This window comes from Chiloscyllium plagiosum, chromosome 18, assembly GCF_004010195.1.
Source record: "Chiloscyllium plagiosum isolate BGI_BamShark_2017 chromosome 18, ASM401019v2, whole genome shotgun sequence".
NCBI classification, from domain to species: domain Eukaryota; kingdom Metazoa; phylum Chordata; class Chondrichthyes; order Orectolobiformes; family Hemiscylliidae; genus Chiloscyllium; species Chiloscyllium plagiosum.
Window position 1 is genome coordinate 30,380,746 of NC_057727.1, and position 16,716 is coordinate 30,397,461.

At 40.7% G+C, this 16,716-nt stretch overlaps 1 protein-coding gene across 1 annotated transcript in view; it reads left to right on the forward strand.

The window, feature by feature from the left end:
* cacna2d3a (calcium channel, voltage-dependent, alpha 2/delta subunit 3a) overlaps positions 1-16,716 on the forward strand; it is a 645,952-nt gene that overhangs the window by 487,654 nt on the left and 141,582 nt on the right. Inside the window, exon 29 of the mRNA XM_043708636.1 lies at positions 280-342. Coding sequence (XP_043564571.1) covers positions 280-342 — 63 coding nt within the window. The remainder of the gene's footprint in view (positions 1-279; positions 343-16,716) is intronic.

A 16,716-nucleotide genomic window follows, 5' to 3' on the forward strand; every position in this document is an offset into this window, starting at 1 on the left:
TACCATGGACCTGCAGCTGACTATTAAATGTGTGCAGCATACAATTAATTAGATCAACTCAGGCAAAATCCAATTTCTAGGTTATGGACTTGCACCATTTTTTTGTGAATTACATTATACACATGTTATCCTGGAAAGTATCACATCTTTATCCTACATTTATCAATTACATGACAAATTGTATTGCAACATATTGATAACCTGATACAAGAATGCCTTTTTGCAACAATGTGTTTATTTGAGCAACAATTTAATTACTTGAATATTTTATATTTCCAGATAATAAATTGTTACCTCATAGATAACAATGGATTTATTTTGGTTTCTGAAAATTATGACGAGGTAAGTCTTCACCACAGAGTACTAACTACACAGAGTGAACCTTTGAGTTGAAACAACTTCATGAACAATTCTGTATATGTTTGTTAGTCTGACATTTAAAATTAAATTAACCAGGAGCTGATTAGTGAGAGACTGGAAACGACTCAAATTCAACAACGTCATTAGTTTGAGGGTGGGCTATTTGAAATCTAGGATTTTGTTTTTATCCTGCTGACCAACTGCTTATTGAAAATGGGTGATGAGGGCAACAGGATGGCTTCAAGCAGCTCAAAATCATGAAAAGTGATAACATGCGCTTTTCTCAGTTTTCTGTTATATGCTATTAGAATCCTTAATATTATTCAATTAGAATGTTATGAGGCTGCAGCCTGAGTCAGACAGAAAACTTGGCTATCAAACAAAAGGCTAACATGGCTCCAACTGTTGAATTTTTTAAAAATTACCATCATTGCCATTCTATTCCTAGCAAGCACATGTGTTAAGAACATAAGAATTAGGGGCAAGAGTAAACAATTCAGGCCCTTGAATGTGCTCCACTATTGAATATAATCATGGCTGATCTCATCTGGCCCTCAACTCCACTTTCCCTCCCACTATCCAGAACTCTTCAATCCATTACAAATTAAAAATCTATCCATCGCCTCCTTCAATTTATACAGTGTCGCAGTGTCCACCAGTTATAGAATCATAGAATCATACAGCACAGAAACAGACCCTTCAGTTCTACTCATCCATTCTGATCAAGTTTACCGAATTAAACTAGTCCCACTTGCCTGCATTTGGCCCATATCCCTCTAAATCATTCCTATTTATGTACCTGTCCAAATGCCTTTTAAATATTGTAACTGTACCTGCGACTTACACTTCCTCTGGAATTTCATTCCACATATCGAGTCATAGAGTCATAGAGATGTACAGCATGGAAACAGACCCTTCAGTCCAACTCGTCGTTGCCAATCAGATAGCCCAACCCAATCTACCTGCAGCACCCAGCCCATATTCTTCCAAACCCTTCCTATTCATGTATCCATCCAAATGCCTTTTAAATGTTGTACCATTTCCTCTGGCAGCTCATCCCATACACGTACCACCCTCTGTGTGAAAAAGTTGCCCCTGAGGTCTCTTTTATATCTTTCCCCTCTCACCCTAAACCTATGCCCTCTAGTTCTGGACTCCCCCACCCCAGGGAAAAGACTTTATCTATTTATCCTATCCATGCCCCTCATGATTTTGTAAACCTCTATAAGGTCACCCCTCAGCCTCCGACTCTCTGGGGAAAACAGCCCCAACCTGTTCAGCCTCTCCCTATAGCTCAAATTCTCCAACCCTGGATGAACCACCCTCTGTGTGAAAAAGTTGCCTCTCTGGTCCCTTTTTACTCTTTCTTCTCTCATCTTAAAAATGTACCCCTTAGTTTTCAACTATCCCACACTAGGGCAAAGACCTTTGTTATGCACCTTAGCTATGCCCCTCATGATTTTACAAACCTCTAGACCAGGGGTGGGGAACCTGCAGCCTTAAGGCTACATGTGACCTTCTAGGCCATTGTGTGTGGCCTTTTGAATGAATCCAAATTTTGCGGAACAAATCTTTTATTTTTTATTAATATGTTCTTTTTCATCCTTTATTATTTTTATTTTAATCTTAAAATGAATGTATTTAAAATGCCAGAGAGTAAAAGAAAATTCAACGAAATAATCCTCACAGACTGACCGCCACAATATAAAAAATGTGAATTTTGAAGAATTTTGAAGTTTCTTGGTTGCGGCCTTATTAGATTACAACTAACATAATGCGGCCTTCCAACATGAAATGGTTCCCCATCTCTGCTCTAGAAAGTCACCCTTTAACCTCCTACTCTCCATTAAAAAAAAGCCCAATCTATCCACTCTGTCCTTATAACTCAAACCCTCGAGTCCCAGCAACATCCTAGTAAATCTTTTCTGAACCCTCTCCAATTTAATAATATCCTTCCTATAGCAAGGTGACCAGAATTATGCACAGTTCCCCAAAACTGGCCTCACCAACATCTTGTACAACCTCAACATGATGCCCCACTCCTGGAATCAATGGTCTGAGCAATGAAGACAAATGTGCTAAATGCCTTCTTAACCACCCTATGACACAACTTTTAAAGAACTATGCACTTGAACCCATAGGTTTCTCTGTTCGCCAATACTACCCAGGGCCCTACCGTTAACCGTATAAGTCCTTCCCTTGTTTATTTTACCAAAATGAAATGCCTCATATTTATCTAAATTAAACTCCAACTACCACTCCTCAGCCTATTGATCCAAATGATCAAGATCCATTTGTCGCTCTCCATTTCTGTTTATGAACAGCTAAAAATACTATTTGTACATGGGGATGAGATGAAGTTCACTAATCAATTCATCAAATATAATGACGAATAATTTCCACCTTTCTTTATAGATTGTACCATGTTACCTTGGATAAGCACATGGATGATGATGGGATAGTGTAGGGGGATGAGCTTAGAATAGTTCACAGGTCAGCGCAACATCGAGGACCAAAGGGCCTGTTCTGCACTGTATTGTTCCATGTTCGATGCTCTATGTTTATTATCTGGTGTAGTTACGATAAAGAATATTACCTTGTTTATAATTGAAATAATGTTGACATAGTTTACATCAAATTCAAGTTTGTTACCAAATCAAGGCAAAAAAACCAAAATGTTTATCTGTATTTGACAACACTAGATGACTCAGAACAAACTCAGAGTATGCTGAAATTTGCAAATCTGCAAATGTTGGCTATTTCCTCTTAGCAGTTAAAATTGTGGTTTTAATCTATTGTGATTTCTTATGTAATTATAATCTAATGTTGAGCTTTCTGTGCACAGACATCTTCGTGAGTGAAGTAACAGGCTGTGACAGTTGTTCAGATGTTTCCAATACAAAATTATTAAACAATGTACGCAGTTCACATTCCTAATTACAATATTTCCAAATGTCTTGTCATTTCATATCTAAGTTGTTAAAGTAATGACATCAATTTAGGCAAGATTCATCCAGTGCTGCTTAACCCTATAATACCATCATTAATTAGTATATTTATCTAAGTTTAAGACATGGAGCTGATTGAATAGTGAATGGGTGATGAGGAATTTGTTTTATCTTCCATACCATATAACCAGGGACATTTCTACTCACGGTCATAGGTTTTGGAGGTCAATTGGATCAAAATAAATATTTTGTACTAAAGTAAAAGCAGTTGAATAGATTTGACCAGGCATAGCTGACACACATATACAGCCTGAACCTTTTCTGCTGCATCCCACACTCACTCAATTATCTCTCCCACAAACCTCCTTCCTCCTTTCCAAGGCCAGTTAGGTGGCCTAGTATTGCAGCGGCCTGAAGCCAACTGGCTGACTTGCTATACTCTGTTTGCTGCTATTCTCACCAGCCGTCTAAGTGAAGCCTAATTCTCAAAATGAATTAAGCATCACCAGAGGAATTGCTCGAAGGCCAGGAGCACATTCTCCTCCAGATTGGGGAAAAAATCCACCTCATTATTTCTCATACCTAATTGGATTCTCAGTGCATCCTACTATGTTTTCTAATCCATAGGACTCACTGTATTTGCATTTGATCCCCATATTAGCTCACTCTTGCTGCATTCTCCATGATTCTACAGTTCCCCTATTTGCTAATCTGTGTTTAATCTTGTGCCACTGAACTTTGCCACTCACTTCTGTGTCCTTTTGAAATGCACATTTGCTTATTGTTTTGCTAAAGAAAATGTAGCACCTTTCAGAATATCACAAGGAATTTGCAGTCAAGAACTATTTATTTTATCAAAGTTTGTATTCTAACATAGGAACCGCAACTAACAATTTGTGCAGCAAAGACTTCACATGCAGTAATGCTATATGATCATTTTGAAGTTTTGTGAGGGGTAAATTTTGGCCAGCAACCATGTATAGTCCTCTGGCCCATCAAGGAATTGCTTGGCTCCCTTTCATTGATAGCAGCCTTTCTGTTATCCAAGTTCGGATTGCTGACAAACACCCTTTGACTTCCACCTACCTAATCTGATGTTGCTGGAATTTTTGGGCATTTTCAGTCTCCTTCACATTTTCATTGAAAGAATCTCAAATCAAAAGGAGAATGAGGATTCAAAAGTAAATATTAGAAAGTTCTAATGGAAGTATAATGCACATGACGGATACCATAGTGCATGATTTATAAGACTTTGTTTAATTTTTCAAAATTATGTTAAATTTTTTTTCAGTCACTGACTCTGTGGAAGATCAATTAATTTTTAAAGTGGCTTAGGTGATACTGCGAGCAGATTCAACATAAGAACTGCAATATTTGTTATTGAGTCACAGAGTTATAGAGATGTACAGCACAGAAACAGATCCTTCAGTCCAACTCGTCAATGCTGACCAGATACCCAACCTAATCTAGTCCCATTTGCCAGATTTGGCCCATATCCCTCTGAATCCTTCCCATTCATATACACATCCAGATGCCTTTTAAATGTTGCAATTATACCAGCCTCCACCACTTCTTCGAGCAGTTCATTCCATACATGCATAACCCTGTGCATGAAAGAATTGATCCTTAGGTCCCTTTTATATTTTTCCCCTATCACCTCAAACTTATGCCCTCTAGTTCTGGACTGCCCCGCCCTTGGGAAAAGGACTTTGTCTGTTTACCCTATCCATGCCCCTCATGATTTTGTAAACCCCTATAAGGTCACCCCTCAGCCTTCGACATTCCAGGGAAAACAGCCCCATTCTATTCAACGTCTTCCTAAAGCTCAAATCCTCCAACCCTCGCAACATCCTTGTAAATCTTTTCTGAACCTTTTCAAGTTTCACAACATCCTGAAAGGGTTCAGAAAAGTTTTACGAGGATGTTGCCAGGATTGGAGGATTTGAGTTACAGGGAAAGGCTGAATAGGATGGGGTTGTTTTCCCTGGAGTGTCGAAGGCTGAGGAGTGACCTTATAGAGGTTTATAAAATCATGAGGGGCATAGGTAGGATAAATACAGAAAGTCTTTTCACTGGGGTGAAGGAGTCCAGAACTCGAGGGCATATGTTTAGGGTTTGTGTATAACATTAACATGTTCAAGAATGGGTTTCATTAAATGCAGCATCTATTTCCACATGGAAATACAGACTTTTGAACCAACATTTAAAACTTTTTAAAATTCAATCCTGCTGTTGATTTTTTAATAGAAACTCCTAAAAATTGAAGAATAAATGTTTAAATAAACATTATGTTAAATGCAGAAAGCTCAAAATATTTGACATTGTTGAATAGTCAGATGATTCTTTAATATGCACTCCCTTCCTTTCACCCAACTCTCAATAATGATCCCAGATAAAATTCAAAACAGAAAAGGGACTTTGACCATTAATGAATTGAATTGCAAATTTCCGTTTGTCTACAAAGGAGTCAAAATTAGTATTTTCCTTCAATGTTATAAGGGAGAAATTGATCTTTATGCAAATACTCCTCATGAAGAGCAAATCCATCTGTTTCCTATTTCCAACAAACATTGTGCCTTGATTTTGAGATTGTGTAATCAGATTTCCTAATGAAATAGTATCCTGTAAACAGGTTTCACATTTAATGAAGAAAAGAGCACTTCAAATAAAACTAAAACAGCCTTTGTTTTTATTTCATTAATTATCAAATTTCTTGGGTAATTTCCACAGTTTGTTTATTTTTTATAGTGTTGCTGAAACATATCCTATATATAGTATATTGATTATAAATCTGTTATTTATTTTAATCAAATTATGAAGTATTAGATATTATTCTGAATAGTTCGGGTTCATTCATGTGGCTCACAGGATTGAAAAGTTGAAATATTATAATTATTGGCACAATGTAGAGCAAACCCAACATTATGACTAAGCAATCTAATCATCTCTCAAGTCATCAAAGAACTTGATTTCTATTTGATCATGTATGTAATTCCACTCAGGAGAATGGAAGTTATTCAAGGGAATGCCCTAACTCCTTGAATTCACTTAAGTCTTTCCTTTTATATTCAGAAAAGATGTGGTTTAAAATAATGAAATATCCAACATGCTTTAACTCACAAAAAAGGTACCTTATTCTTTTTGAAGGGATTTTGCAAAGCAACAAGTTTGGTAATTTTTAAAAAATGCACTGAAGCCATTTTGTTAACTTCTTGTAAACAGGTGGAAAATTATATCAAGTACTTATTTAATCAAGAGACCACCACCTTATAAAAGGTGGTGGAGCCAGTGTGGGGTTTGGGGGAGAACAGGAATTTAGGTTCACTTCCAGTGCAAAGCAGACAGTACTGGCATTAAAATGATATGATGTGGAGGAGCATGTGTTGGACTGGGGTGGACAAAGTTAAAAACCACACAACACACAACACCAGGTTATGGTCCAACAGGTTTATTTGGAAGCACTACTGCTCCTTCATCAGGTAGCTGTGGGACAGGATCTTAAGACACAGAATTTATAGCAAAAGATTACAGTAATGCAACTGAATAATATATTAAAAAAAACTAAATTGCTAGGTTTGTTCAATATATCATTTCAGTTGCATGACACTGTAATCTTTTGCTATAAATTCTGTGTCTTATGATCCTGTACCACAGCTAACTGATGAAGGAACAACGCTTCGAAAACTTGTGCTTCCAAACAAACCTTTTGGATTATAACCTGTTGTGGTGTGAATTTTAACATTAAAATGATAGTACTGGACCTACTGTTGCTTTTACATCCTACTTCATGTTTCTGCTGTTGGACAACTGAGATGCCAACCAACTTAATCAGAAGCCTCATGAATTCAGGATCCTACTATCTAAAATAAGACTCCAGAGCTGTTTGAACACCACTAAGCAGAGTATGTATTATGCTTGCTTCATTCAGTGCAGACTGTCAGCCAAGCAGCAGAGCCCCTCAAAAGGTCTGTCACTAATTAACAAACTTGTAGAGGGCTGTTAAGCAGCCAGTTATAAACTGCTTTAATTCTAATGGCTTCATTTTACCAGAAATCAGCTGTATCAATTCTATAAGTTTAATGAAGGCCTAGCAAGTTTTTTTATGCTATCTTCCCAAACTCGCCTCATTGCCTTAGCCCCACACTCTGATTGTGCCCCATTTGTCATAGGCAGAAATACTCATCACTGCCAGGATAGACTGTGCTTCCTGTGTTCACACTATCTTTAAAGCCCATCCATGCACTCAGTCAAATGCTGGTGGTCAGGACTGTCCTTCACTATGCAAGCACTGAGATGACAATCTGTTATGTTGGTTCCTCTTCCATTTCTCTGTGCTTTTATTGTGCTGCCACAACAGTGACAATAATATTTGCCATGACTGAATCCATTGATCATGCTTGCAATGAAGCCATGTGGGGAACATAAGGAAAATCACATATCCTGAGTAATGAGAGCAGTCAGCATTCACATCACACACAAATATGAGTTTAGAGTAATTCCCCCATACTGTGGGAAATGGAGCACTCCGACAAGGAAGGCCATGGAATGCTTCGGCACGGACACTTGATTTACGAATCTTATCCTACTGAATGTAGCAGAAGTCATGTCGAGTGAGAACAGTAGGAGGTTGTAAGTGCTATGTGGGTAACTGTATCTGTTCCTCTCACCCCCATACCACCCAAGAATGAAATCGCGTTAACCAGCATCTGGTAAAGACGGTGGTTGAGTTGTGTTTCTCAGCCTGGGGCTCGTTCCAACAGCCCGCTTTCCTTTTCATTTTTTTTCTTTTTTCCCTCTTTTCTCATTTTCTTTCTCTTTTATTTTACTTCGTGTTGAAGAGCTTGGTCGCAGTGACGGCATTGGCATCGGCTATAGCAAGTGTGTCTGGCACAGTCTGGTGATGGTCAGCAAGTGGGCCCAGTGTAGACTGATGGTGGTTGGCAAGTGGGCCCAGCATAGACTGGTGGTGGTTGGCAAGTGGGCTGAATATGGACTGGTGGTGGTTGGCAAGTGGGCTCAGTATAGATTGGTGGTGGTCAGCAAGTGGGCCCAGCGGAGACTGATAGTGATCAGCAAGTGGGCCCAGCACACACTGACAGCAGCAGCGTCAGAGATGAGTTAGGGTTTCTGGCAGCTGCTGCATAGACAAGTCGGTCCTAGTGCTGAATCTTGGCCGCTGTGGCAGATGTGGGTTTTGGTTCCTGGCAGCGACTGCATCCAGTCCAGACCCATGGAGGCGGAGGCAAGTTTGGGCCCAATCCAAGATCCGACAGCATTGGCAACAGCTGGGCCTCAATGGACTAATGGCAGAGTTTGGGCCAATACGGCACCTGATAGCATTGGTGGCATCTGTATTGGCAAGGTCCATTGAGGATTCATAGTGATGAGGGTGTTGATGGAGGTAACGTCATGCCGAAGTGTGGGTGACTTTCGTTCCAGCAGCGGCATGCCTGGCCACCAGGCCCCTGGCCCATGACACATGGCAAAGCATTTAGCAAGACGGACTGTAAAGTTGAACACTTTTTCTGTAATTCTTTATTTGTCTGCCTTTATGTCCTATTGTTTGGTTTATTTTTCTGTGTTTTAAGGTGGCAGCAGAGAATGACAACACCATACAACTCTTTTCACTGTATTTTGTAATAAAATACACATGACAGTAAAGAAGTAAATCAAATCAAATCATTGCATGTCATCAAATACTTACAGTTCAGAGTGAGAGGAAATCAGCTCCATGCCCCTGTCCAGTCTAGGAGATCTTAAAGTATCTTCGTGCTTTGAGGCCATCAGGCACCACTTTCAAGGTCTTCAAAACCAACCGTCTTCAATCTGCAATAACTAAGATCATGGTCAAGATTGCTTGTGACCAGAATTTCTGCCCTGAGCAATTGTGTAATGCATACATTTCACATCCAAAATGCTAGGATTATAGATAACTTCATCCTGTACTGTGGAAGAGGCTGATTAAGATGCTGCCTGAATTGCTGTGCTCTTCCAGCACCACTGATCCAGAATCTGGTTTCCAGCATCTGTAGTCATTGTTTTTACCTCCCTGATTAATTTAATAGCCCCTTGAAATGCCATGTGTTATGACACGGCGGTGAATTCTTCTGTTAATTAAACCAAACACCCAGAAAAGCTCACCTCACCTTGTAATCTGTTAAAATGTGAGTGATGGAGAACTCCCAAATTCAACTTCTTAAAGAAAATAAAATCAATTTATTCTTTAACTCTAAAAGTGAACATTAAACAACTATTCACAATTCTAAGCCCCCCTTTCTCTTTACTGCTCATTATCTGCCTCCAACACTATAACAATAGGCTGTTCCAATAAGACACTTATTAAAATTACATCAACTTAATTTCAAAACCACTCAGCCGCTGTCATGTTCGATACCTGTCTTCTTCTGGCTGAAGATCTCCCTGGGTTGTCTTCTTTCTTTGTATTGCGAATATGTTTATGAAAAAGGTACTTTTGGTAAAGAGTGTTTCCTAAATTATTGGATCTGTGTTGATGGTAGTTGCTCTGTCTCCAATTTTTGAAATGCCTGCATTTTTATATCCCCAACATCAAATCATCTCATTGGTTTGATGTAGGCAAGACAATAAATTCAAACTCGATTGGGTTTTAGTGACCTGGGGCATAGTTTAAATTGATTGGTTAAATTCAAATTGTTGTCAAAATTGCAACCAACTGAAGTATCATTTCACAGCCAAATGTTACATATTTTCAATTTTCCAGTACACTCTGGGACTGCCATCTAGTCATATCACAGATGCATGTAAGTTCTCAGTTCAGAACAGCATTCAGTCTCTTACAGTACACACATGCAACTTCATAAAATGTATATCATTCACAAGTAGGATCCACATGCTCAGACCAAAAGAAACCCTTAAACTACCCACTCTGGCCTCAGTCATTCTCCATTTGCAGTGCACATTTACAAATTCTTTAGGTATGGCAGGTAACACAGGTCGCACTTGATAGAGTGCTAAATCTGCCAATGTATACCTCCGTGTTCCTTTCTTCCTGCTATGTTCTTTCAAGCCCAACAGTATTGAGCCTTACGTGTTCCCATACACCATTTGACTTACAACTTCATTACTCACTGTTACCCCTGATGCCAATCGTCATGCTGCCTTGTCCATCAAGGCCAAAGTGGTTGCAAAGGTTGATAACCCCATTCTACAGTATCTCATGTTTTCCAATGCACAAGCATCTCCCCTCACTTACATGTTGAGGTTTCCCCCTCCCTCTGTTATTATGCCCTCCACATTATAGCATGCTGCCTCAGAATGACTCCCCACACTTCCCTACCACAGCGATTACCCTGATGATCCCTGTTAAATTTAAGCTAGCTCCCAGGACTGACCATGGCCTTCCCCCCACTCCCCCTGACCAATGTCATTGGATAGCCACAACTGATATATTTATGGCTGCTGACTGATCTTTGTGCAGCGCCCTGACTGGCTTACTGCAGCTCTCTGGATTAGACCTGAAGAACTGACCATGGTTCACACCTGGACTATTGTGAGATAGTCCTCCTGACTCTGACTGTCCCAAGCAGCTGACTGTCCCAAGCAGCTGACTGTGTCCAAGTCACTGACTGATCATAGATGATGCCCTTGACTGACTATGCCCCTAACTGAAGGGTGTCTCCCTTGACTGAGGACTACTCTCCTTAAACTTGGTACACATTCAATGTGTTGCCATATAACTGCTGGAACATGGTTCAGGTGTGAGAGTGATGTTGCACGATACCATACAATAGCATGTCCACCCTTTTGCTTAATGACTGCTGGCAGAAATGACAAGCTGCCTGGCTTTGGCATTTATGATAAAAAGCAAGTCAAGACAGAATTACCATGATTGATTGATTGTTACAAATACAGTGGAAAGTGTTGTGTAATGTCACCACTGTCTGGCTCCATTTTAAAACACAGAAGTAAATCAGACATGCAGTATAAAGGTAGAAACATAAAGAAATGTAAGTAAAGGTCCTGGCTGAGAGGGCAAAGTGAAAAAAGTTAAAGTAAAGCAGAATGCTCTCAGCCTCCAAATAGGAACAAAGCAAGTGATCACTAAGTGAGCAAAAGAGGATTCCTGAGATTCACAAGTTGGGACCGTGAGCTGGGTGCCTCTCCCTGCACAAAGTCTCCTTGATTTCAAATGAAAGGTTCCAGTTTGGTCCAGAGTGCATCGTGGACATGCAGAAGCATCTTGCAAATGGAACACAGATGTGCTGTGAGAGTTTGTTGAGTCTGGTGCATGTCAGATGCCAGCATTCATTGATGGGAGCATTGCTGTGCTCACTGCCCACGAAGTGTGCCCTGAGATGTTGGTGATTCACATCCATGTTGAAGGCCTGATTTCAAGCAGTGAGCTAGAGTCATTAGGTATCAGTCCGTTTTCCACTTCAAGAATGGTCGCCATCTAGTTTCTATCCAGTCTGTGGGAAAATGAGAAACTGTATATATTAACTGTATATATTAATTCATAGGAACATAGGAATAGGAGTAGGGCATTCAGCTCTCTGAGCCAGTTTGATGAGATCATGCCTTTAGTCCATATCCTTTAGTATCTTTCCTCAACAAAATTTATCTATCTCAAATTTAAAATTAACAACTGTTCCTGTATCCACCGCCTTTGTGTGGAAGTAGTCCTTTAAGTGCTTTAGGGAGAAGCTCCTCATTGCCAATCCCAACTTCCTCACTAGTGCCCATTTCTTCAGCACCTGGAAAGATTCAACCTAAACTTTGGAATTTCCAGTCATTAACTGTTGAGCTGTGAGCAACTCACCACGACCACAAGGAGGTGAGTGAGTAGTAAAAGCTACTTCAGTGAAATTGACAATGTGGGGAAGTTTGATCAACTGCACTGGAAAATTCCAACGATATTGTGAGACTGTTTTTAAAAGAACTTCATCTCGAAGACAGTGCTATCACTTTGTGACAGTTGGCTGCCAACTTGGAAGGCCCTTCAAGCCTGCTCCGCCATTCAATAAGATCGTGGCTGATCTCTTTGTGTCCTCAACTCCACTTACCGGCCCTCTCACCATAACCCTTAATTCTTCATTGTTCAAAAAAAAAACAATCTTACCTTTAAAAACATTCACTGAAATAGTGTCAACCACTTTCCTGATGAAGAGCTTATGCTCAAAACATCGACTCTCCTGCTCCTCGGATGCTGCCTGACTGGCTGTGCTTTTCCAGCACCACACTCCAACTCTGATTTCCAACTTCTGCAGTGCTCACTTTCTCCCTCAACTACTTCACTGACAGGGAATTCCATAGATTTACAACTCTTTGGGTGAAAAAGTTCCTTCTCAATTCTGTCCTCAATCTGCTCCCCCTAATTTTGAGATTATGCCCTCTTGTCCTAGTTTCACCTGTCAGTGGAAACATCCTCTCCACATCTATCTTATCTATTCCCTTCATAATTGTATATGTTTCTCTAAGATCACCCCTCATTCTTCTAAATTCCAATGAATCTTATCCTCGTCAACTCAGTCTCTCCTCCTAAGCCAACCCTGCAACTCCAGAATCAACCTAGTGAACTTCCTCTGCACCCACTGTAGGTGCCAGTACATCCTTTCTCAATTAAGGAGATTAAAACTGCACACAGTATTCCAGGTGTGGCCTCATCAGCACCCTGTACAGCTACAACATAACCTTCCTGCTTTTAAACTCAATCCCTTAAGCAATTAAGGACAAAATTCCACTTGCCTTCCTAATTACCTGTTGTACCTGCTGACCAACCTATTGTGGTTTATGCACAAGGACACCCAGGTCCCTCTGTAAAGCAGCATGCTGCAACTTTTTATCATTCAAGTAATAGTCCTTTTTACTGTTACTCATACCAAAATGGATAACTTGACATTTATTGACATTGTATTCCATCTGCCAGACCTTTGCCTATTCACTTAAACTATCCACGTTCCTCTCAAGGTTTCACAGTCCTCTGCACACTTTGCTCTGCCACTCATCTCAGTGTCATCTGCAAACTTTGACACACTGCACGTGGTCCCCAACTCCAAATCATCCATATAAGTTGTGAATAATTGCAGTCCCAACACTGATCCCTGAGGCACAACACTAGTTACCAATTACCAATCAGAATTGCACTCATTTATCTCCACTCTTTGCTTCCTGTTAGTCAACCAATCCTCTATTCACGTTAATGGTTTACCCATAATGCCATGCATCTTTATCTTAGGCAGCAGCATCTTATGCGGCACCTTGTTGAAGGCCTTTTGGAAATCTAGGTACCCCACATCTACTGGGTCCTTGTTGTCCACTGTGCTCATAATTTCTACTTGAATTACAAAAGATTAGTTAAGCATGACCTGCCCCTCTACACTGCTGAAGCCAGGCACAAACTCACAGACTCTTCCTCCTACTGTCCCTCGACCACAACTTCACCTCCCATCGCCAAACCATCATCTCCCAGACCATCCACAAACTCATCACCTCTGGGGATCTCCCATCCACAGCCTCCAACCTCATCATCCGCGAACCCCGGACCACCCAATTGTACCTCCTACAGAAGATCTACAAACCTGACTTGCTCGGTAGACCCATTGTCTCAGCCTGCTTCTGTACCACTGAACTCATCTTTGCCTACCTTGACACTCTCCTGTTCCCCTTAATCCAGGAACTTCCCACCTACATTCTGGACACCACCCACACCCTTCATTTTCTCCAAGACTTTTGTTTCCCCGGCCCCCAATGCCTCATCTTCACCATGGATACCCAGTCCCTGTATACATCCATCCATCATACCTCCAAGCCTTCTGTTTCATCCTCTCACGCCGTCCCAAACAGTACTCTTCCACTGACACCCTCATCTACCTGGCTGAACTGATCCTCACCCTTAAAAACATCTCCTTCCAATCCTCCCACTTCCTCCAATCCAACGGGGTAGCCCTGGGCACCTGCATGGGACCTAGCTATGCCTGCCTCTTTGTCAGGTACGTGGAACAGTCCATCTTCCGCAGCTACACCGAACACCACCCCCCCCACCTTTTCCTCCACTACATCAATGTCTGTATCGATGCCACTTGGTGCTCCCACGAGGAGTTTGAACAGTTCATCAATTTCACTACCATTTTTCACCCTGACCTTAAATTCACGTGGACCATCATGAACATTTCCCTCCCCTTCCTGGACCTCTCCACCCCCATCTCCAGCGACCGACTAACCACAGATATCTACTACAAACCCAACAACTCCCACACATACCTGGACTACACCTCCTCCCACCCTGCCTCCTGTAATGACGCCATCCCTTATTCCCAATTCCTCCTATTAGGAGTAAGGAGGAATTAGGAATATTCCTCCCTATGTTGTTGCTATTTCTTGCTTGATAATAGACTCCAGCATCTTCCCCTCTGCAGAAGTTAAGTTAACAGGTCTATAATTCTCCACCTTTTGACTGCTTCCCTTTTTAAACATTGGTGTCACATTTGCTGTTTTCCAATCTGCTGGAAACATAGACCAGCAAAGTTTGGAAAATCACCACAAATGCACATACTATTTCTCCTGCCATCTCTTTTAGTACCCTGGGATGCATTCTATCCGGGCCAGGAGACTTGTCTATCCTTAGCTCCATTAGATTACCCAACACTAGCCCTTCTGTAATAATGATTGTTTCCAGGTCCTCACCTACCTTTGTCTCTTTGCCAATTACTTGCATGTTATTCATGTCCTCCACTGTGAATACTGACACAAAATACCTGTTCACTGCCTCAGCTATTTCCACATATTCCATGACTAAGTGCCCTTTCTCATCCTCTAAAGGACCAACATTTTTTTTAGCTACTCTTTTTCGTTTTATATGTTTATAGAAATTTTTGTCTTTATATTCTGTGCTAGTTTTTTCTCATGTTCTATCTTCCTTTTCTTTATAGATGTTTTTGTGGCTTTCTGTTAACCCAGTTTAAAGCCTTCCCATTCTTCTAGTTTTCCATTGATCTTGGCCATTTTGTATGCTTTCTCTTTAAATTTGATGGCCTCCCTTATTTCCTTGGAAACCAATGGCAGATTACACCTTTCTTACAGTCCTTCCTTTTCACTGGAATATTCTTTTGCTGAGCACTTTGAAAGATTGCTTTGAAAGTCCTCCACTGCTCATCAGCTGTCCCACCATAAAGTCTTTGTTTCCAGTCTATTTTATCCAAGTCCTCCCTCATCCTATTGTAGTCTCCCTTGTTTAAGCATTGGACCCTGGTATTGGATTTTTTCTTCACACTCTCCATCTGTATTTTAATTTCAACCATACTATAATCGCTCCTTCCCAGAGGATTCTTAATTATGAGATCATTCATTATTCCTGTCTCATTACACAGGACCAGATCTAAAATAGCTTGCTCCTTCATCAGTTCCATTGCATACTGTTCAAGAAAACTATCATGGACAAACTCAATGAACTCCTCCTCAAGGCTACCCTGACCGAGCTGGTTTTATCTTTCGACATGTAGATTAAAATCCCCCATGATAATAGCCATACCATTTTGACAAGCATTAGTTATTTCTTTGTTTATTGCCAACCCCAATGTGATATTATTTGGTGGCCAATAGATTACACCTATCAGTGACTTTTTCTTCTTAGAATTCCTAATTCCCACCCAAATGGATTCAACCTTAATCTTCATATAACCTATATCATCTCTCAGCATCACCCTGATGTCGTCCTTGAATATCAGAGCTACACCACTTCCCTTACCTTTCTGTCTGTCTTCCGAATACTCTGATACCCCTGGATATTTAACTCCCAGTTGTGACCATCCTGTATCTATGTCTCTGTAATGGCTACGAAATTATATTCATTCGTGATGATTTGTGCTGTTAACTCATTGACCTTGTGCTAGTTTTCTGTGCCCTTTTTATGAATTCCAACATCTCCAATAATAATATCTCCTGAGTTTTCCTTCCTTTTTTCTTCTTTCATAGTCTGCTATATAGTTAAACCGTCCTGCACACATGCTAACCTGCTGCTTTCCTTTTTATTTACCACCATATTTCCTGTCGTTTTCCCCTGCCCCAAACAGGTCCTCCTTCCTAGCCTTGCCTCTGGTGGTGGCCTATGTTGTTCATCATGACATGAGAATTGGCTTTGGCCTCCACTCTGACTGAGGGACAAGAGCAGAGGTTATAACATTAAGCCAAACCTGCCATCTCCCACTTGACATCCTGCCAAAGGGCAGAGGAGATGGAGATTAAGATTCAGCTGGAAAGAAGTGAACCTCCTATAAACAGATGCTTAAGTTTCTTGGTATTTTGAGCGCCTTGCCTCAGGAAGATTAATCTCTCAAGGCAGGCTGCTGTTGACATTTGGAGCTTTTGGAATAAGACTTCCTTTCCAGTGGAGCAAATGAACATGAATCGCCATTTACTGTCAACACTGTAGGGC